The 23,125-nt window shown below is 33.7% G+C and overlaps 1 protein-coding gene and 1 long non-coding RNA gene across 3 annotated transcripts in view; one reads left to right on the top strand and one right to left on the bottom strand.

The window, feature by feature from the left end:
* The window catches only part of LOC140712731 (uncharacterized), a 69,234-nt gene that overhangs the window by 41,608 nt on the left and 4,501 nt on the right, over positions 1 to 23,125 (top strand). For both annotated transcript variants that reach the window (XR_012094447.1, XR_012094446.1), the window contains exon 4: positions 20,077 to 20,184. This is a non-coding gene — a long non-coding RNA (uncharacterized lncRNA). The remainder of the gene's footprint in view (positions 1 to 20,076; positions 20,185 to 23,125) is intronic.
* Positions 1 to 23,125, bottom strand: part of SESN3 (sestrin 3) — a 60,134-nt gene that overhangs the window by 13,425 nt on the left and 23,584 nt on the right. The window contains exons 2-5 of the mRNA XM_008020597.3: positions 8,406 to 8,471; positions 6,368 to 6,565; positions 4,747 to 4,929; positions 258 to 494 (exon numbers count right to left, since the gene is read on the bottom strand). Of these exons, the coding sequence (XP_008018788.1) occupies positions 258 to 494; positions 4,747 to 4,929; positions 6,368 to 6,565; positions 8,406 to 8,471 (684 nt within the window). The remainder of the gene's footprint in view (positions 1 to 257; positions 495 to 4,746; positions 4,930 to 6,367; positions 6,566 to 8,405; positions 8,472 to 23,125) is intronic.

The following is a 23,125-nucleotide window of genomic DNA, read 5'->3' on the forward strand; positions in this document are numbered from 1 at the left end:
TCTAAAATTAAAAGCCTATGATCACTAGAATGCATCACTGTTTAGTCTTCATGTTTTGCAGTAATATGAATTTGCTTTAAAAGCCTCTTTAAAATAAATCAGAACTTCAGGTACCAAATTTTTACAGTAATAAAAATTATGCAAAAATATTTTAAGTATATAATATCCTGTCTAATTGGAGACAAATTCTCTCTAGATATTTTTAATATTAGAAGTTCAAAGCAAAAAAGTAAAGAAAAATAGCTAAAAAAACTAACCCCAAAGTTGCCGCCTGAAAGGGACGCATTCTCTATGTTGTTGTCATTAGCAAGATCACAAACGCAGAAATTGTTGACTGATATTAGCGTGAATCCATTGGAGATTTCTGGATCTCTCTCTGGATTGATACCACTACCAAAAACAAAGCTTGCCAAAGCATGATAATGTGCCAGGAGGACCACAGCATGTACCAGTTCAGGCAGAGACCAATTATTTTCTCCAGTTTTGACAAGTTTCTGAAATGAGAAAGCAAATCAGAACAAATATAAAAATTCTAGAATGCTACAAAGCAATTTCAATGAAAATCTACCAATTTTCATATATCCATTTAGAGTAACAAAACTTAAAACTCTCTTTAAAAAATGTTTTACATGTTAAAAATATGATTTTGGCCAATGCTCCATTAAAACTATCATACCTAACAATGTAATTACATTGTAGTGTCTTCTAAATCCCTTATTATACAATAGATCTTCTGCTTCCAAAGTATTTTTTATATAGTATGCTATTTTAATGAAATACTTTCAGAGAATCAAAGAACACTGGAGCTTGATAGGACTTTAAAGATTATCGAACAAAACCATTCATTTTAAGGTGTATTGGAAACTTCATCTCACAAAATCACGAAAAACCCCAATTCAACAAGTCAAGTTTCAGTTATCCTTTAGATACCTTCTAATGGAGAAAGACCCTGCAGCAGATGACAGAAATTGTAGAATAATACATCACATTTGAATAAGAATTTTTAAAATTTCCAAGCACTTTTTCATATTTCACTTGACCCTCCAGCTGAATGATGGGATCACAAATGAAGTCATTAAAATCAGTAATTCCTCCACTTTGTCCAAGAGTGAATTCTACCAATTAATCCACCAGGCATTCTTTCCCATCGGTGTTTATTTTCTCTCCCTTTCTCTCTCTCTCTCACTCTGTGTGTGTGTGTGTGTGTGTGTGTGAGAGAGGTGTGTGTGAGGGGGAATCTCATCCCTCTTTTTCTCTCCTTCCAAATCTAGAACTTTCATTTGGCTTACTTAATGGCTAAACCAAACCAAACCAATCCAAACAAAAAAACTGCTTTATTTTGCTTTACTCCCCACTATTTAACTACACACCATATACAATTTAATATATTACCAAAAGCTCAGGGAAAAGAAAAGAAAATCAGTCAAATTCTATCATCCTATGGTAGGGGGAGATAGGGAAAGATCTGTTAAAGAACAAAATTACAGCTAGGTAGAAGGAATAAATTCTAGTGTTCTATACCACTGTAGGATGACTATAGTTAACAATAACATACAGTTTCAAATAGCTAGGAGGAGGATATTGAATATTCTCAAAACAAAGAAATAATAAATGTTTGAGATATGGATATCCTAATTAATCTGATCATTGTACATTATATATTATCAGATATCACTATGTACCCAATGGATATGTACAATTATTTGTTAATAAAAAAATAAAATTTAAAAAGTGACCTTAAGACAAAAATATCATTATTACAATCTGTAATAATGTAAATAAAGAGGGTCGTTAATTAATAATAAAAGAATATACCCCAGAAAAATATACTTGCTTTACATCTGTATGCACCTAACCTTGTAGCCACAAAATATACTAAATGGTTGCAATATAGACTGAAAAAAATTCTACCACTCTTTTACATATTTTCTTTTATTTTTTATAAGCAAGCAATTATATAGTTATAACCACATATACCTATATTTTTCCGATTTGCAGACATTTTGACAGGTTCCTTTTTCATGAGGCCACAGTGTCATATTAATTTTTAAGCAAGGCCTCTCCTGTATAACAATGGATGTATATAACTACTCCTTTCTTATACCATTATTCATATTCTAAATTTGTTTTGTTTATTTGCTTCTATAAACAGCATCTTCATACTATAGTTTTGTTCTTATTTTAGAAACATTTCCTAATGGGATTTTTAGAACAAAGAGTATTAATATTTTTATGACTTTCAATAATACTGCCAAAGAGCTTTCCAAAAGGATTGTTACAATTTACAATGCCTTCACTAATCTTTGCAGGATTATCATTAAACCTGTAAGGACAGCCAACACTCACTATCTCTAATTTCTTGCCTCACATTCATTTCTACTTTAAAAAATTCATTACAATCTGGTTTCTTTTTCAAGCAAACTCCTGAAGCTACATTTACTAAGATTACACATGACCTTCCAAATGGCCAAATTTGACTATTTCTTTTTAGTCCTTATTTTATTTGATCTCTGCAGACTTTACATTGTTTACTTTCTCCCTTCTTGACATTAATCTCTCTTGACTTCAACAATTCCACATTTTGGGGAGGGAAGTACACTTGCTACCCTGAGAAAGACTTTTCTCTATTGCTGTATTCTATCCACAATCTTCCTTCCTTGGGCAGTATCTCCCTGGATGGGCCATTCATTACTTCAACCGGACCTTTGCTTATCTGTAAACAACTATCCAATTTTACTTTTAACTCACACTTTATCTTGAGTTACAGATCTGTATTTCCTTTAGTAAGTGGGCATCACTTTGTGGATGTCATTATTTGTTGTTGTCAGCCTGTATATGTTCATGTCAGCTCATGTCATGAAGAAGGACACCTTAGTCATTCTCTTGTCCTATCCACTTTCTCCACCCTCACATCCTGTCAGTCACCAAAGTCCTACTTATTTTCATGCAGAATCATTACTATAATCTTATCCTATGTTTCTCCCATGGTTTTAAAAAAAATCACCTCTCAGGTGTAGTACTATGACTGGTCTACTGCTTCCAGTCTGTACAATCTGTAATTCATCTTCTAAATCACCTAATGTATTTATATTACAACTTGGCACAAAAACCTTTAATGATTCTCGATTCTCTATCACGTTGATCTCCAAGTTCTTGTGATCAAATGTACTTCCAAAAGTAACAGTTGGGAAAGGTCCAACCCCAGATATTATGTATATTTATTTGTGAATTTATACACAAAAAATATATTTTATATAGAATATATATGTGTACTGTAATAACATAAAATACACAAATACAAAAATTTAGAAGAATGAGATAAGAATATACACACATACACAAATATTTTGTTAATATTTTGGAAATTTTTCTTGTGTACCTCCTGAGTACTATAACATAACCCTGAAGACCATAACTTTCTGAGAATAAAATACAAATCCTTTAATACAGTATTCACTGGGTCATACAATATGATCTCAATTCCTCCCAGTTCCCACCTTACATAAACATCGCTACCCTTCAATCATCTGAAACTGTTGGCTATTCTTCCAGTATACCATAATATTAAATACTCTATTCTTTCTTTGAAATGCCCTGCTCTAGTTGAGAACTCCCACTTATTCTTCAAGACCTAGCTCAAATGTTACCTCTTTCAGAAAAGAAACTTTCTGGTTCCATTCTCTTTATTCATACATTCATACACTGTTGTGCTGTGATTACTGTCATTACCCTGTTCTTCTTCTACCCTAGACTCTAAGCAAATCTATGGGCAGGGTCTTTATCTTTACCCACCGAAGTATCTGGCACAAAGTAATTAAGACATGACATTAAAAACAATGATTAATTCCCCTATCTAGCTAACATATTATCAAATCAGAACATAAATCTAAAGGCAGCATCGTGCTTCACAGTTTCCCAGATACTTCATCAAAATCTGAGAGTATGCAGATTGATAAACACTATGATTAGTTGAAACGGCAAATAACAAAAATGTAGTCTAACAAGAGGATCCAAAAACCAAGGACATTTGTATGCATTAGGAACAGATATTTTAAATAACAAAGATTTCCACTGATAATTTAGATGATAGTTTCTATCTATTGAATAGTTACCATGTGCCAAAAATAGTGCTAAGCATATTGAATAATGACCTCAACCTGTAGGCCTCAATGGAAGCACCTTCAGAAAGACAAGTGGTCTTAGTTAATCACGACAACTCTATTTCTCGTCTAAGCTCTAGTTTTAAAAGGCATTTAAGCATTCACACACCAGCTGGCAAATCACTTTTTTATTTGCAAAATCATTGTTTGAGAATCTAAAACTTATGAAATGTTAGAACTATAAAAAAGTTTAAAACGCATTTAATCTAGCTTCCTCATTCTGTAGAGGAGAGAATTGAGACCCACAGAAGTTAATTTACTAAAAGGACACAAACTTGTAACAGAGTACAGACTAGATCCGAGGCATCCTATCATGCTAGTGTATTTTCTTCAGTCTATCTACTACTTAAAAATAGAAACGAAATTTTCTCATCGCCATTCACCGAAGTATTTGTACAAGGTAATTAATGATTACTTAAAGAGGAGAAGTATTCATTTGTCCTTAAATTAAACCCACTGACTTTCTAAACTTATCTTTTCTACACATATTAAGACACTATTATTTATGTTCCAAGTTCCTAATATACACATATTTAAAATTAAGTCCTAAGTAAATTCCTTTTTATTTCAAAGAAACACTCAGTACCTGAATGTGCTCTTTTGTGATCAGCCAAGGTCGGTGTGCTAGCAGCTTATTAATTTCATTAAGATTTTTCAGTCTTTGTGGCACATATTCCAAACCATTCAACCACTCAGCAATACCTCCAGTCTTTAAAAATTCATCCACATGCATGTTTATTAAGTAAGAACACTGATGTCTAGCTGCAGCCTGAAGCACAAAGAAAAAAATTCATTGATAAAAGAATCACAGTGGAGTTTCATTCCACTATTTCTAAACAAATAATTCAGATGGAGCTAATGATTTTTATAGCCAGTACCTCTTTTCTTACAGAATCTCTTTTCTAAAACATCCGTCATAATGATGTAATACATTCAATACATGAAGCTGATTACTTGTATAAGCAAATAATATCACCTGAAGTCAATTATTTCCTTGTCTGGAAGTTGGTATACCTTAAGCCACTTTCTAGCTATGAATAGGAAACACAGGTCCATTTCAACATGACAAATATACCTACCACATTCTACTTAAAACATAATAAAATGTCATTAACTTATATTCTAATAACTCAGGATTCATCCTAATTTGATTACTTCTCTTATCCTCTTTAAGATAAATGTGACTTCAGTCATATTTGTACACATCTTCCTACTCAGATGACTTGGAAGCTCACTGACCCTTTTCTTCCTATGCAGTCAGAATCAGCCCTCAATTGACCTCTTTTTTCCTCAGGGCTGCTTCTCAGTAAAACAGTATTATTTTATTCTTTCTATTCTCTACATCTTATTTCTCTGTATTTTACAAACATTCTAAGTCTGCTTTCAGCCTTACTGTCATCAAAACCTTAAGCTAAAATTACAGCCTCATTGAGGTTCATCATTCAATAAAACACGGAATGTTGCTTTTTGTTGTTGTTAAAAGTTCAGTGAGACTATAAAAAAGACAATCAAATCAAATGTGGTCAAACTTAATCTGCTAACTTCTGGCTAGTTATGCCAGCCCTGTCAGCCCGGTTTCTTCCCCAACTTCTCCACATATATAGCATTTTCATCATGTTCTTGTTGTTCTTTTTCTCCATTAAAGTCCAACACACATACAACTTTATAATTCTCCTCCCTGACCTCTATTGCCTGTGAATAACTTGTTAACCAGTTTGTAATCAGAACTATACTTAGAAGTGTTATAATAATTCAACTCAAGAATTCTTCTCTCATTCAGATTCTCCATGAATGCTGACTGATACTTTCCTCTTTCTTGGCCAAATTAGTGATATTCTTTATGTATAAAATTACTAAGAAAAATGTCACAGACAACTTGTGTTTTTATAAAAACAAGATATCAAGAGCAAAGACAAAACTTGTGGGGTATTACTTTGCATGCTATAAGCATCTTTATTTGTAAGAGATTAAATATGAAAAATGATTTTACTGAAAATTAAATGAGAAACATTCAGTGTATTAAGTGGCTTAACATATTCCAAACATATCCAAGAAACTTGGTATCCAAAAGGCCATAGGCTTCTTCAATTCTTATGTTCATAAATTATACTGAGATCTATACACACACATGCACACACACCTATTTTGGAAGGGAGAAAGAATAAGTGAGGAAGGTGTTATGTGAATATAGGAAAATAAGTACCTACCATTATTGCAATATAGTGCCTGTATGGTAGAGGAAGGGGACCATCCATGCGCAACATGTAAAACTGGCTCCGCAAGAAAGACTCCAGGTACTGAGTGTGCAAACTCATGACCTGTGTGATGTTGTCCAGACGACCGGATGTAGAGTATTCTTCCACAAGAAAGTTAGTACGTTCATCCACTGTGTTTGCTTGGACAACCTTATAACCAAGAAACACAAAACAAAATGACTATTGAGCCATAAATACACCCTTGGTTTACATAAATTATGCCACTATTGAAGCAAATGAATATTCATTTGATATTAACAGACACAAAATTATGCAGTTGCTCATACTGGAAACAGAAATAAAAAAAGAAAGCACCAGTCATTTTTGGCTCTGGTACCACAATTTATTAAACAACAAATGTTAAATTATCAAACATTATACACACAGCTACGAAAATGAAGAAAAGAAGCTTCCATCTGTTTTGCTAGGCATATTAGGCAGATTTTTCAGGGCCCATTTGCCTGGCCATTGTCACACCAATGTGTGGTAAAGCACAAGCAGCAGCATCTGATTACATACATTTATAATTTCATTTATTAGCCTATGAAGATAAGCACATCATTTTTAGACAAATATTTTTGGTCTAATCCTTTGCTTGCTTTTGTGATTCAACATAAAAAAAGCTTTCTGAAGTCTTTTCAGGGACAAAGGAATATATAATAATTTATAGAAAAGTGTTAATTGAAAAATTAATGAGGACACTAGAATACTGTCCTATTTTGAGCCTAACAATAATAAATACTAAAAACAAGGCAAGTTATTAAAATGGACATTCTTCATCCTAGGAAATCAAAAGAGTTGTCTCAAAAATAGATTATTTATATATAGCTTCAAACACAACGACAGTTTGGGCATCACACCAAGAACTGGCTCTGAAGGTGTTAAGAGTTTATTAGCACCTTGTAGAAAGACTCAACACTGTTGGAGTTAATGAACATGAGTTGCATAATTCTAGGAGTGGTTCATTGTTTATTTGTATTTCAGAATTGGAGTTCTAGACTTATTTTAGAGATGAGGAAACAGAATTATCAAGCTCATGCACTTTATTAATAGCAGAGCCTGGTCTAGAATCCAGATTCCCTAACGTCCAGACTAACAGTCTTTCCAAACATCCACACTGCTATTAAGAAACTGTTTACTCTTCAGAGCTGGCTTCACAGTCTGAAAAATAAGTACCCATTATACAAAGGCACTATTGACTTAGGGAAATTTAACCCCAAAGGAAATACAATGTTTGAAAAGTATAAATTGTGAGGAAATGTTAATTACAATGGTGTAACTCATTATGGAGTCGAGTATATTTTGATTTGCTCACTTCCCCACCATTTTGTCAACTACAGGGACCAAGATAGTTACAAATATAATGGGATCCAGATGAACCACATATAATTAGAAATAGAATATTTGTTATTTTTGTTTTGCTTTCCCCAGCAGAAGTTTCTTCTAACTGGATGCCTAAGATATATTAATAGATTCATATGATGCAATAGATCCTAAAAACCAGATTATCCTCCAACATATACTGTGAAAAATGACTGTGCTTCAGGAAGTCTTTATATGTCGTAGGCATATACATATAAAGCTATCTGAGGAAAATAGGCATAAGCAGGGCAGCTTCTCCAGTGCATGGTCCTCACCCAGATCAGCTATTGTCACTGAGCTCCCGAAATGTTACTGTCACTTTGGATTTGCACTTAGGTGGGAAGGTCACTAAAAAGGTGATCTGCTGATGAAATAACTGTTGACTCTGGCAATGATCTGGCATTATTCTATTTCTATTAGTCCCTTCTTTAAGACAATGCTTGGCACATAATCGGTGCTCTGTAAATATTTGTGAAGCTGAAAAGAAAGTATCTCTATGGTTTTCTGACATGGAATAAGAAACTCAAGAAAAAAATTCATTCCTACTTCCATATTAAAAAGAGATATTCTTTGATACAATTAAGTTATTTTAAAATCATACTTGATATTTTAAGACAGATAAACTTACTTCCTTCTCTGGAATAAAGGCACTTGGTCCTCTTGTCAAGGGTTGAGATACTCTGATTCTTTTATCCTATTTTTAAAAGAAAAGTTTTATCTATTAATGATGACTTTCTAAGAAATGTTAAATTTGTATACATTTATTGCTAAGGTACCAAAAATAAATAGAATAAATAATTAAATAAAATTATGTGAGACCAGAATAAGTGTTGGGTCTCTGATCAAAGAAAACCCATAGGGCCACTGTAAGGATGAGATAATGGGGCAAATGCCTACCACAGTGCTAAGTGCAGCACAGCCTCCTCAAAATGTCATATCCCTTAGTCATAGTCTACACCATAGACTTTAAGCCCATATTTGACATGCCTGAAAACCATTAACCTCCATAATAAAATAGTGTTTTATAGTAGTACACTGTTAGACATCAATTTGAAAACTAAAGAAAAGGTTAAATCCAAAGAGGATTACCTAACAACTCTCCAAAGCAATTACCTAATCCGTTTTTTCCCCCTAAAATAGCAATCAGCATATCTAACGTGAAGTTTTGAAACTTTAAGAAAAATGTAAAAATTAGAAAAAGAGAGGTTAGTTCAATATAAGGAATTAAGAACATAGTAATTCTTATTGTTCCACTTGCTATTCTACTGGTAGTATTAACAACTGATAGACTGCCAATGGTATGCCTGAATGCTGATTTTAAGTTTTTAAAAATTTGTTAACTTTTTAAAATTGAAAAATATTTTAGTATCCTCATTTAAGTGTGATATAAGTCATAAAAATTTGAATCAGAGAATAGGGTCCTTCTTCTCTCCCTCCCTTTCTCCCCCCATTACTAGGTAACCTGAGTCTTTTTTGGTCCTTACAATCAAACAGCCTATCAAACACAAAATAATTATTTAAATCTCTTAAATCCTTTACTTCATTAGGAAGCAGTTACAAGACAAATTGGTGAAAGCAGGCAGTCAGGCATTTAACATGATTTTTTTGAGAGCCTAATCAGATACTGTGATAGACTTTGAGGATACAGGGTGAGGAAAACAGATATGCTCTCTGCCCTCATGAGCTTTGCACACAATCTTCATCAATTTTGGGGGTCCTGTTGAAATAAACACATTAAACAATAATACTCTTAACCTGGTACAGTTTCAGAAATAAGTAGGCATCTAGGTTATATTTACAAAATGATGACAAAGGCCTCAGTCTCCTGGTCAAGTACACTGGAGGACTGCATGTTAAAAGGATGAAGTCAGAATTCCAATATTGGTATTTCTTGTCTATGTCAACCAAATCTAGACTTAACCAGAAAGAATTTAAAGGAAAATAACAAGTTTCTTCCTTTTGCTAGCCTCCATAAGATACAGACAAAAAAAATTTCGAACACTGTCTCTATAACTCAATGAACTACACGGTTAAAGTAAGCTACGATCACACCACTGCACTCCAGCCCGGGTGACAGAGTGAGACCTCATCTCACAAAACCATCACAACAAAAAACTTAATGAAGTAGTATATGAAAAGCAATTTTCTGGACAACTATTCATTTCAAATGAACAAAGCAGCTGAAAAACTGATTATGAGGAAAAATTACGATTACGAGGTTTGAGGAAAAAAATTTCAACAGGGAGATGTCGGTATCTTTAAATAATAAAAAGGACAAAATTTGGAGAACATGTAGCAGGAGCAAAATATAAACTCTTTTATGTTAAGATGGACAATGGGATATTGGAAACAAAGAATGATTTATTAAATTTGTTGATAAAATCATAATTTGATATAGTTAGTAACTAAATTTACCTTTAAATGTTTTATATTATTATTTTAAATATTTTCCAGAACAGGAGAGATTTAAATCTGCAAAAACATTTTCATTATAAATGGAACTGAAAGATACTGCACTTAAATGAATATAACATCTCTTAAGTGTTTAGCAATTGAAAAGAAGCAACTTAAACTCAATTTCATTTGTATCAACATTGATTTTTTTCATTTATTTAGCAAACATTAATTGAGCATTAACAATGTGCTAGGCACAGTGAGGACACAAATAAAAATTAGACTGGCAGAATGCATACAACCAACTATACGACATATGACATATACCATAGCAGGTGCATATAAAAAGTGATGAAAGAAGACATCATTTTAGCAATTATTTACTTAGTCATTTTCCTACTGTTGAACATTTTAGTTATATACAGTTTTCACTATTATAAGCAACCCTGTGATGAACACCTTCATATAAAGACAGTTGGGACATATTTTGTGGTGTTTACGATAGTTTCTTTCAGAAGATTCCCAGAAGTGGACTTACTATGGTTTGGGTTATAAATATCTTTAAACTTATTGTTGCTTACTGCCAATATGCTAAACTAACAAAAATATCTTACCAATTTTATTTTCATCAGCTGAGAAAATGTCCACTTAACTCACTAATTTCGAAAGAAAAAAACAGCATCCAAAAACGTGTTTGAAGCATTTTATTGTATGCTTATTTATAGTAAAAAGTTCTTAAGCAGAGATGTGATCAGATCTGTGTTTTTAATAGTGTTGAGGGTGATGTAGCCCCTGGGCCTGAGAGGGAAAAATCCCAGCTGGGAAGCTCTGGTAATAGTCCAGGAGAGATAAAATATGGCCCGACCTAAAATATTTGTTTATATACCAAACATAAAAGAAAACTAACACAATTTTTAAGTTTTACCATCATGTATTCTTCCTCAATTATATTTTTTAATGTTGCCATTTTTGAAATGATCAGCCTAGTTTCTGCATAAGGAGAATCTTTTCTGGCAAGGACTCTACTACTGTATTGTCTCAGTTGGCTGCTCTGTCTATTCACAGGAAGGTGAAAAACAACTTTAAAAATGATCAAAGCAGTTCATAAATTCTACTCTAAACACATTTCATTCTGAAAATTTGTTTCCACCCACTTTTCTATCTCTGCATGCTTTTAAAGTCAGTAAGATCAAATACAAAAAAATAGGACAGGACTATATCCAAAGATTGATTTTCTTTTTTTTTTTTTTAAGATAAGACCATAAGCTAGAGTTCCGGTCAAATTATAATGCCTTTCCTCTGCCTTTTTTTCAAATCCCAAATGTCCATGGACCAAGTTCCTACTTCACTTATACTAGTTTTCCTGAAGTTTCTAGACCTACGTTCCCCAACATGGTAAGCATCAGTCACATATGGCTAAATTTAAATGAATTAAAATTAAATAAAGTTAAAAACACAATTTCTCAGCCACATTAACCACATTTCAGGTGCTCAGTAGCCACACAGGGCCATGTGTACTCTACAGGACAGTGCAGACATTTCCATCTTCCACTGCAGAGAGTTCTATTGGACAGTGCTGCTCTGGACTCGTTTGGTTTCGCTTTTTTAAAATTGCATTTTCAGACATTTTTATACGTTTTTGAAACGTTAAATGACTGCTCTGCAGAGTTATTCATTTGATGGTCACATCTACTCAATCCTAGAACCAAGCATTTTAGTGTAATTGCAGAAATGCTCTCAACCAATCAACCTATTCATCCTATTTGGGCAAATTAGGAAGAGAAAAAATTAACAGCCAGTTCCAAGGACCCTTGTCACAATTTCTGCTAACATTACAGTCCCCAGAAAAGTATCAAGGGCACGCTCACTTTCCTTCCTTCTTTCTCTTTCTTGTGGTAATAAATACATAAATAAATAACATTCAAGGTTTACCCTTTTAAATTAAGTGCACAACCCCAGTATTGTTAACTATATGCACGATGTTGTACAGAAAAGCTAGGACTTTTTCATTTTGCATAACTGAAATTTTACTCCCATTGAACAGCAACTCCTACTTCTCCCTGCCCCCACGTCTAGGAACCACCTCTCTACTTTTTGCTTTTTATGTAAACACAGTCTTTAGATCACAGCAGAGATTCTCCCTATGTAATCCTCAGCTTTCTTACCTCTTTGCACAAGTCAAATCTACCTCCTTCTGGGCAACTCTCTCCTTGTTGGGCTTCCTTTTCTTTTCTTTTCTTTTTTTTTTTTTTGAGACGGAGTTTCACTCTTGTTGCCCAGGCTGCAGTACAATGGCACAATCTCGGCTTACTGCAATCTCTGCCTCCTGGGCTCAAGCGATTCTCCTGCCTCAGCCCCCTGAGTTGCTGAGCTTCCAAAACGCTTTACCACCCAACCCACTAAATTCTTTGATCATTTACTTTTATGTTTCCTAGATGTCCCTTGCAACTCCTTCCTTATAAATATTGATTCTTTCAAGTCAATGTTCTCTTCTATGGCTACCATACTCTTTAACAAAACAAAATTCTACTCAAATTTGTTATGGTCACTACATTGTAGGGAAGACAATAGGAGCAGATGAAGGAAAAAATAAGGGCATATGATATGAAAATAAGCAAACCATGCAACCGCCTCCTGAATCTTTTTTATCTAGAGAACTTGCTAGCTCTTCTCTGCCCTCCAGTCTGGCTTTGGGTACTTTGTGACATAACCTGGATGCAACATTAGCACCTTAAAATCAACATGTTTAAAATGAATCTTCTATCTCAAACCAGCTATTCCTCCTCACTTTCCTCTGTAGGTTATAAAATCACCATACATACCAGCAACCTTGGCTCAGATTCACAGTTATCTTCGACTCTTTATCCTAGGGGCCTGCATTCAAAGGGTTGCTAAATCCTGTAACTGTATGTTGCCAACTAAATCTTTAAATCATCCTTTCCACACCCTCTTCTCAGTTGTAAGATTTCTCGCATGCCAAGAAACCTTTTCCCCTCACAAGTGAGAATAATATCAATTCTAGACTGTAGCTTTCCCCATTGTTGGGAAGTTTTGAGAAGATACCACATAAAAATGTCACAAAGCATAATATAAAATAAAATATTTTTATTTTTCTTCTGCTTATTTTCCTCAATGTCAAAAAAAATAACCCAAGACTAAAACAGCTATATTTTCTTAACAGATGCTACTTGATTAGAAAAATTCAAGGATTGCTCTATGCCATGAGTGAAAATAAGCAGTGGCTGCACTAATTTTGAGGAATAATATTGCCATGCTTTTTTCCTAAGTATTTAAGCTAAAGCTACTATCTTATTTTTGGGAATAAATGAGTTTGATCATTTAGTCAAAGATCTAGTGAATCTTACACAATGGCTTTTAAATAATAAATCTTGTTTCATTTCTGTGAAAAACCAAAACAAGTACTTGAATTTCTTTTGCTGTCACTAGCCACATGTGCCTATTTAAATTTAAGCTGATTAACTTTAAATAAAGTTAAGAATTTAGAGTTCAATTGCACTAGCGACATGTCAAGTGTTGAACAGCCACTTGTGGCTAGTGGGTACCATTCAGGACAATGTGAATCTAGGCTATTTCTACCATTGCCAAAGGTTCTACGGTATAGTGCTGCTTCATAATATTGTTCAATTGCTAGGAAAATGCAAAGATATAAAATCGCTACAAAATCAGGAAGAAACATAGCATAATAAACATGTACTAAAGTACTTTCGTAGAAATAAAAGATTGACTTGAATGTTAAAACTGAAAAACCCAATAAAACCAACCAATTAACCTTAACAGAAGTTGAGAGATACCATTCTTCAGAGTCTTAATTTGATGGCAACTTTGAAATGACTAACTAAAAAGAATGAAAGAAATTCTCTAAAATGTTGACTTGAGTTTAAAAAAAAGAATATAAAAGTAGTTAAGAAATTTTAAGCAGTAATAACTTTATTGTGATTTGTTTTCAGAATTTGCTATTTTTCATGAAATCTTATAATTTTAGTCAAGAAGAAAACTAGTTATAAAATAGGAACTCACACTTTCTATGTGTCACCTGTATGTGTTCTAAGAGATTATTTTACAAGGTTTATAATCTCAAGAATGTTACCATTAGGAAAATTTATTTTTACAGATACCTCATTATAACTGAAAAAAGTTATGCCTGAAATTCATCAGTTGAGATTATGCCTATAAAGCAATTATCTGCTAGAAAACAAAACACTGAAAGGATGAAGATGAATTACATTTAGAAAATTACTTGTTTTGACACTTAGCAGCTAAGCAACTTATTAGATCCCTTTAAAGGATATGAATTGATCCCAATAGAAAATTAAGATACTTGTATTTGGAAGTCAGAAACTCTTAAAATTGTGAGTCTTTAGGAGTAATCAGCAAATTACTTGCCCCTAAAAGACTGACTTCCAAAGAAAATTAATTACTGCACTTTAAGCTACTAAATGCTTTAAAATAAACTATTAAAATTAATTTTCACTTATCTTTTTTCAGTGTTTTTTAATTAAAAGTGGAAAAGCAAAATCATACACTTCTATCCATTAAAATGTAAATTTTAAAATTTTATAAAATTTTATAATTTATCTCAGTAGGGGAGCAAAATGTGTAATTAATTTACAGAGAAACACTTAAGGATCGTTTTTTAAAGAAAATCTGTTCGACATATAAAATGTTCCGGTAAAGTAAAATTTGACTCTATAGAGAACACTAGCCCCACAATTTTTAAAGATATCCTTAGAAGATAATTTAATAGTGCCAACGTTATATTTTAAATACACTACAATGACAAAATATCTTAAAACACATGCCCCAAACAAAATTTTTAGGTGTGAATATAAGAAAGCCAATTGTAATGGTCTATACAAATAGTAAATTTCAGTTTTTGACCCTCCTTTTATTGTTATAGATGTTCCTTTTGGCTGAAGCACTGCAACAACAACAACAACAAAAAAGCAGGTATAAACAGGCAGCTCTATGCTATGAAATAATGCTGAGGTAACCCTAGGTGAGAAAACAACAGGTTTTATATGAATTATAACGGATTGGTACTTTTATAGTAAACTTAACTTTAAAGGCCAGTCACTAACTGGAACATAAATTCTGTTCCTACTATCTCTAAAAGAAAAATCCGAAAGACAATTTTAAAAAATGTGACTTCTATACCATATTAAAATATGTATTGATGTTCACCAGATTATAATAACTGAGATCCAAGGTTATTCCATATGAAAAGATCTGAAAGCAGAAAATGGCAATGGCACCAAGGGTGAGAATCTTTTAAATTACACCAACATCTCTTCTCTTACTTGAAGCTAGAGTGGTTCAAGGAACCACTGAGCATCAGAAGCCCAGCAGACATTACAGGGGTGTCAGAAATTCACTGACACTCCAGGCCGGGCGCGGTGGCTCAAGCCTGTAATCCCAGCACTTTGGGAGGCCGAGACGGGCGGATCACGAGGTCAGGAGATCGAGACCATCCTGGCTAACACGGTGAAACCCTGTCTCTACTAAAAAATACAAAAAACTAGCCGGGCGAGGTGGTGGATGCCTGTAGTCCCAGCTACTCGGGAGGCTGAGGCAGGAGAATGGCGTGAACCCGGGAGGCGGAGCTTGCAGTGAGCTGAAATCTGGCCACTGCACTCCAGCCTGGGCGACAGAGTGAGACTCTGTCTCAAAAAAAAAAAAAAAGAAATTCACTGACACTCCAAAGAGCACTCAAAATTCTCCTTCATAATGGGGAATCTCATCTAATCCTAAGGGCCTGAGACTTTAAGAGTGACCTTTTAACTGAGCTATTAAAGCCAAGGCTATCAAGTCCTTCCTGCAACAGTTTTACCTCTGGGTAGAATCATTTGAGGAACATAGGAAAGATCTTGCTACTAATAGCGTGAAATCTAGCCTTTTTCAACAATATATATGAAATTTGATTTTTAACTTGAACTCTCAAAACATTTCCATTCAAAAGTACTGTAGTTATCAACTGTATTATAGCAATTTCTTTACCTCCTCTCTCTACTGAATCATCAGCTCCTTGTAGGCCGGTTGGTCAGTACCTTGTTCATCTTTGACTACTTCAATCTTAGAATGGTGTACATGTGAGGTAAACTTCTGGTCTGGTTTTTATAGCTTTAGGTAATAATGGTCATTTGCATAGCAGTATGTTTTTCTATTTCACTTTTCTAAGAGAATGAGTTCTAAGAAATAATATGAGATATTATGATTAAGCACTCTCATTTTAAAAAAATCTTGGTGTGCCATTTGGTAAGAACCATTACATAAATTTTACTTGTTTTACTAACTGTGAGCCCAAAGCTACACAAGCTCACCTTGTGAGTACTCTGGAAATGGTAGCCATGAGTACTGCTATTATTAGTGGAAACTGGCAGTAGTACTCATTGTAGTGGAAGCAGTTAAGTACTTAAAGATGAATGGATTCATCCCAGCACTAGAAGAATTAAAATGAATGAAGAATTAAAAATGTATATCCATCTAGCAAAGGGCAGGTAATGAGTTTAATTTGCATTGCAGTACAGCTGAATTTCTAAATAAGCTTTTGCTTGGCTACTAACAAAATCCCTTAATTTTTAGTCATTAGAACACATAGTGAACTTGTTCAAAGTGCAAACAAGTTTTTATATTTATACACTGACTACAGAGTGGCAAGCTTCTAAAAACAAAAGGACCACTTCAAGGTAGCCCGACAACACTGTACGACCCCAGAATTATACAAATCTAAAAAGGTGGAAATAATTAAGAACAAATACTGTACGAGAGTCTTTAAGCAACACCATCAGCATTGTACTACTAGTTAGTCCTTTAAACTGGAAATAAATCTAAAATCACACTCATGTCCAGTGTCACCCAGAGGCAAGTGGCAAAGAACACACTTTTTCCACTTTCCATGTAATGCCACAGAGTGACATAAATCAAAACTACAGTCACCTGTAAATTTAAAAGGTAATTGATAGTTTTAAAATGACTTATCTTTCCTGTGCTCTGTGGAATTTAGATGTATTTGAACCAGTGTATTCCTGAGGATCTGCCTTCCCTTTTTCTCTCTACTGAAAGGCTATCCATACTTCCTTTAAGCCCTGTCTCAAATACCAACTCCTTTGGTCTTTCTTCTCTCCTAACTCCCAAGCTTTCCTATGAATTTAAATTTATTTTTCTTAAGGTTCAGTTATACTGTTTCCCTCTCTTATAGCTATTAACATATATCATAATCTTATTGCTTCTTTCAGACTATAAGCTCCTTAAAGAGTAGAATCAATTTCTAACACAGTATCTGTAGCATTACAGCTCAGCAAAGTGAAAATAATGGATTCTCATATATTTTTTGAATTGAATTAAGGAGATAGGAGTCTGGCTGTAGGCTCTTTCATCCATTTCTCCTCCTTGAACAGAACAAGAACATCCTGTGGATTTAAGGAAATTAATGTTCTCTGTATTCTTATTAGAAACACCAATAAGTTAAACCAATATATAAAACACAGTCCTAAACATCAGTCTACTTACTATCTTCCATGTGCCCTCTGGATGTCTATTTGTTTATTTTCTTAATTATTAAAACAAACAGTATCTGTAATTTCCCATAATTTGTACCACTTTCTTAGAAATCAGTAATATTCCATGCTGTGACACTAATCTTGTGCAACAAAGCCTCCTGTATAAGCTTTTAAGTGTTGAACACTTTCTATAGTTATAGTGCTACAAAATATAGCTGTTGAATATGCTAGTAAAATTTTGACCTAAAGCCCAAGAAAATGAGGAGAGAACTATAAATCTTAGTAGCTGAGATAATGCAAGTCCATAATAAGCACTTAACTCATTGCTTCCTTATTAACAAAAAGACAATATGCATTTCTACCACTAATTATAAGATCTGGTCCCAAAAAAGTATTAAGACGGGCTTTACTTCTATATGAATAATTTTTTTACAGTTTCTGTACTGTGTAACAATAAAACTTCCCCTTGAATTTTAGAAAGCTTTACTTATTAAAATGTCTCAATTAGATGAAAAGAAATTAAAATTGGAAGCTTTTAGAAAGTAAAATTCCCATTAGAAACAATTATAGTTGTGTAACATTCTAATATTACTCAGTAGATGGTTGAATAGTTACTAGTACTTTTGGAGAAATAAAAATATGCAGTGAATGTAGTTATCTTGGTGTAGAGGGAAAAGCAGAGTTTTAAATCAAGCTTCCATATTCAGCATCTACCAGCTTGATTATAGCATTATAAAATCAAAAGGCTTTAGGTTATTCCAATGGAACAGAATGACAGGGTGGTTTTCAGATTTTTCAAAACACAATGATAAAATACAAGTCACTTACTTAGCTTAGAGGAATCAGAAAAATATATTAAATGCATTTGATTTCTAGAGATTTACAAAACAAATTATAAGCATTTAGCCATATGGAAACCAGTACTTCTTTACACACTGAGTCAGAAATAACAGGAACTCACGTTCTCATTTAAATTGAGAAAGTACCTTTCACACAGCCTCCCAGGATCACAACAACTGTATAAATTCAAGTATGCTTGATTTTACTTTGAATTATATTAAACTTCAGTTTTAATAAAACTTAAAAGAAGTCTTTATTCCTAGTTTTAAAAGGAGCAGTCGCGTTTTCATTTTTACCCGGAATAGAATGAACAGATCTGATCTGTACAGTAAATGCACGAAGACATCATTTCTGCTCTATTTTGTCAATCCCCAAGTCTATAAGCAGAAAACTACAAGATTGTGCTTTAATGTACACAGATAAACTTGAAATCTACTGTAATGAGAATTAAAACCATTCTTATGCTCATTTAAGTAAACAGTTCACAGACATCTTGATGTCAGGATCTCTTTATAGTCTTAAAAATTATTGACCCCTCTGCTTCTGGGCAAGGAGTGGTTTGCTGGTGTGGACATCTGTGTCCATGTGAAGGGTAGTGGTCATGTGGCTGAGACTTGTGCTATCCAGCATTATGTCTCCAAATCCCTGGTAGCCTATTACCAGAAATATGTGAATGAGGCTTCCAAGAAGCAGATCAAAGACATCTTCATCCAGCACGACTGGATCCTGCTGATAGGTGACCCCTTTGCTGCAAATTCAAAAAGTTAGGAGGCATTGCAGTTATGTAAGAATGTGTCCTTATATTTTAGAAATACATACTAAAGTATACAGCAGGTAGAAGAAAATGAGTTTTGAGATTTAATTATTTCAGCAGCAATAATAGCAACACAGGATTGATGAAGTTAACAGTGACAAAAATCTAACCAATATTAAATTTGGTCATGGGTTTACGAAGCTTCATTACACTATTTTTTCTGCTTTTGTGTTGCCTGAAATTTTTATAATTTTTTAAGTGACTAGCAAGGTACCTGAGATAAATAGGCATTTAAATAAACTACAATTATTACAATAAAGTTTCTGTAATTTATAATACAAGTTAACGAAAAATAAATGTTATTAATAAACCTTACTAAAATTGAAATTAAACACTGTAACTTTTATAAAGAAGAATTATTAATTCATTTGATTATTTTTTAAACCTCTGTTATGTACCGAATGTTCCTGTCCCCCCCTCAAAATTCATATGTTGAAATCCTAACCCCCAATGTGATGGTATTAAGAGGTAGGGCCTTTGGAAGGTAATTAGGTCATAAGAGTAGAGTCTTCATGAATGGGATTAGTGCCCTTTATAAAAGAGACCCCAAGAGCTCCCTGGCCCTCTTCTGCCCTGTTGAGGACACAGTGCAAAGATAGCTGTCTATGAACTAGGAAGCAGACATTCATTAGACATAATTTGCTGGCACCCTGATCTAGGATTTCTCAGCTTGTAGAACTGTGAGAAATAAATGTTCATTGCTTCTGCCACCCAATCTTTCCTTTTTGTTATAGCAGCCTGCATGGACTAAGACAAGCTCATTTTCTGGAAGGTGTTGAACTAAGTGCTTGAAAATACAAAGATAAATGAAGCACAAGTGCTAACTTCCAAGGAAATGCCAGGTAAATAAGTATGGATGCACAATTACGATATATGTTAGGAGCTATAATGGGAGTAACCAAAACAGGAATGCCTCACTCTGCCTGCAAGAGTATGGACTAAAACAGCCTTCCAGATGAGATAAATCTTGGGAAGGAGTAGAAATTTGTCAGGACACCTAGAAAAGGATAGTTAAGTCTATGTGGATACAACAATACCAGGAAAAAGAAATATAAAATACAAAGACATGACACATCGAGGGAACTATGTTATTCTACATGATTCCTGAAAATTTCTCAGGGAATAAGACTAGAGACATAGGCAAGAGTCACGTCACGAATGTCAGACTAAAGAGCTTTGATGTTATATAAACAATGGGCAATAGTAAAATAATTATATTTGTCTTTTAAGAAAATATTTCTGACATCCATTAGAAAGTAGAGTGGGATGGGGAGGCTGGGGGAAATATGAGCTATTAGTAGGCTACTATATTATGTAGGAAAGAGAAGATTTGGGTTAATTAAGCAGTACGGATTAAAGAAAAGGAATTATACTGATCGCTAGTTAGGAGACTAAATAGAACTGAGTGACTAATGGAATATCAGGGTAAAATACTGAGAGAAGTCTAGGATTCCTCACAGAATTCTGAATTAGATGACTGGATGGATGAATAATGGCGACACCAACTGATATAAGAGAAATCCACACAATAAGGTGGCTCAGATTTAGGTTGATTCTCACAATCTAGGGATACATGCTTGTAAGACAGTAATGTGGAAGGATATGGGTTTCAGGGAGATGAAAACACTGTCAAGAATCAAATGTTTCATTATTTTAATTTGCATTTAAAGACCCAAACTTTTATTACGCATTACACCTTAATATTTAATAACAACTTTATACTAGGTTATCTCACCACCTGTTCACAAACTTCTTCTCAGTGACTCTAATTTGCTTTCCGTTTCTAATACTACTACCCCAGTTTAGCCTATCATCTTATCCTTAGCTTATTGAGGGGGTGGTGTTGGGGGAAGGACAGTAGAGGCAGAAAGGCAAGATATCCAACATTCTGGCCCCTAATCTAACTTTTCAACTTTTGTTTTCCAAGTGTTCCCTTAGATGAACACGTCACATAAACCTCAACATAGTCCCTAAATTCTGTATACTGACTCATTCAAAACCACAGTGAGTTTTCCCATCTTCCGGATTCCCATTTATGTGACACCTGGTATCATTTTGTGAAAGAGAAGTAAACCTCTTTTTTATACCTTTTATATAAAAGAGGTTTATCTTCTCTTTCACTAATTATAAAAGAAGTGTTCCAGCTTAATGACTAATTCAAATCAGATGCTCAATAAATGTTGCTTGATAACACACTATTTCTATATATTACTCAGCCTATTACACATTTAATGATATTAGAAACTATTTTTGAACAATAACCACTTTAAAATGTTTTTTGGCATCCTGGATTTATGCCAGTCCTAAAATACACACATACACACACATACACACATAATTTAATACAGTTACTTCACAACATCCAAAGTTTCTCAATTCCTGTTTTGGCAAGAAAATTCTCAGAGTGCAGTTTTTGATAGAAAGAAAAAGCTATAATTACGCTATAATTAAGATCTGTGAAAGTAATTATCTTCTAATAATCACAAAGACTTCCTTTAATTTGTCATTCTCCTGGTATCTCCTCCCATTTTCCAGATTAGTTTGCATACAGATGCTATTCAGGCCTTTGTCTGTTCTTTATCATTCTTTTTTAAGTAACTTAACTGAGGATAACAGGATTTGTTATCCTTAGCCTATACTTAAGGTTTCAATGTTAGTGTACTAAATCAATAGTTTTTCAGTTAACTCAAAATAAACAGGGTCATTCATATCACCTAAATATTATTACTGTTTTTTTAGATGTAATCTTGCTCTGTTGCCCAGGCTGGAGTACAGTGGTGCGATCTCAGCTCATTATAACCTCCGCCTCCCAGGTTCAAGCGTTTTCTTCTGCCTCAGCCTCCTGAGTAGGCGGGGCTACAGAGGCATTTTTTTTGTATTTCTAGTAGAGATGGGGTTTCACCATCTTGGCCACACTGGTCTCGAACTCCTGACCTTGTGATCCATCTGCCTCGGCCTCCCAAAGTGTTGGGATTACAGGCGTGAGCCACTGTGCCAGGCCAACATCACTACTTTTTAAGCACTGAAAGGACATCAGTGAAGACCAGAGGCCTGCACTAGGCATTCTAAGTTTAAAACACTTTCAAATCAAAGAAATCAACCAACCAATCAGTATGTACCAACTAAATTCATTGTTAAGCAACTTATGTAATAGCTCTTTTAAGAACAGAAAGTATAAAAACTGCCTAAAGGAGTTTACAAACTAGTTGTAAAATTAGATATAGACACCCAAAGAGTAATAAACAAAGTAATATATAACTTAATGCTAGAGGTAAGGCAATATGATGAAAAAGGTATTAAACCTGAGTTATCTTCCCTTCTTAGCACTGAAAGGATCAGGGCTTTGATCATTTTTTAAGGAATTAGTTTTTGCATTTGAAAAATGAGAGACATTCCATGAGGCCTTTTTGCATGAACATTCTGTGGTTATACAGAATGCTGTGAAAGATTCTAAATGCTGGTAGAAAGTTTTCAGAAAGAAAATAAGCTAAATGCTTTAAAATTACTTTCCCATTATTTTGCTAGTTTAAAAAATGTTTTCTTGTTTTAAAAATAATTTTACCTAACCTATTAATAAACCAATAGGTTCTGGATTTTTGGTAAAATGTTATAAAACCAAGATTAGAAAAAAAGTCTATTGTAGATACATATCATATAATATCACATAATTTACATAATTTAATAGCAGAAGAACTGTAATTTTAAATATGTCTAAAATTCTCTTCAATGTTCTATACTCTATGTTCTTTATTTCTTTTTTTTTTTTTTTTTTTTTTGTGGAGA

This window comes from Chlorocebus sabaeus, chromosome 1 (assembly GCF_047675955.1).
Source record: "Chlorocebus sabaeus isolate Y175 chromosome 1, mChlSab1.0.hap1, whole genome shotgun sequence".
NCBI lineage: Eukaryota > Metazoa > Chordata > Mammalia > Primates > Cercopithecidae > Chlorocebus > Chlorocebus sabaeus.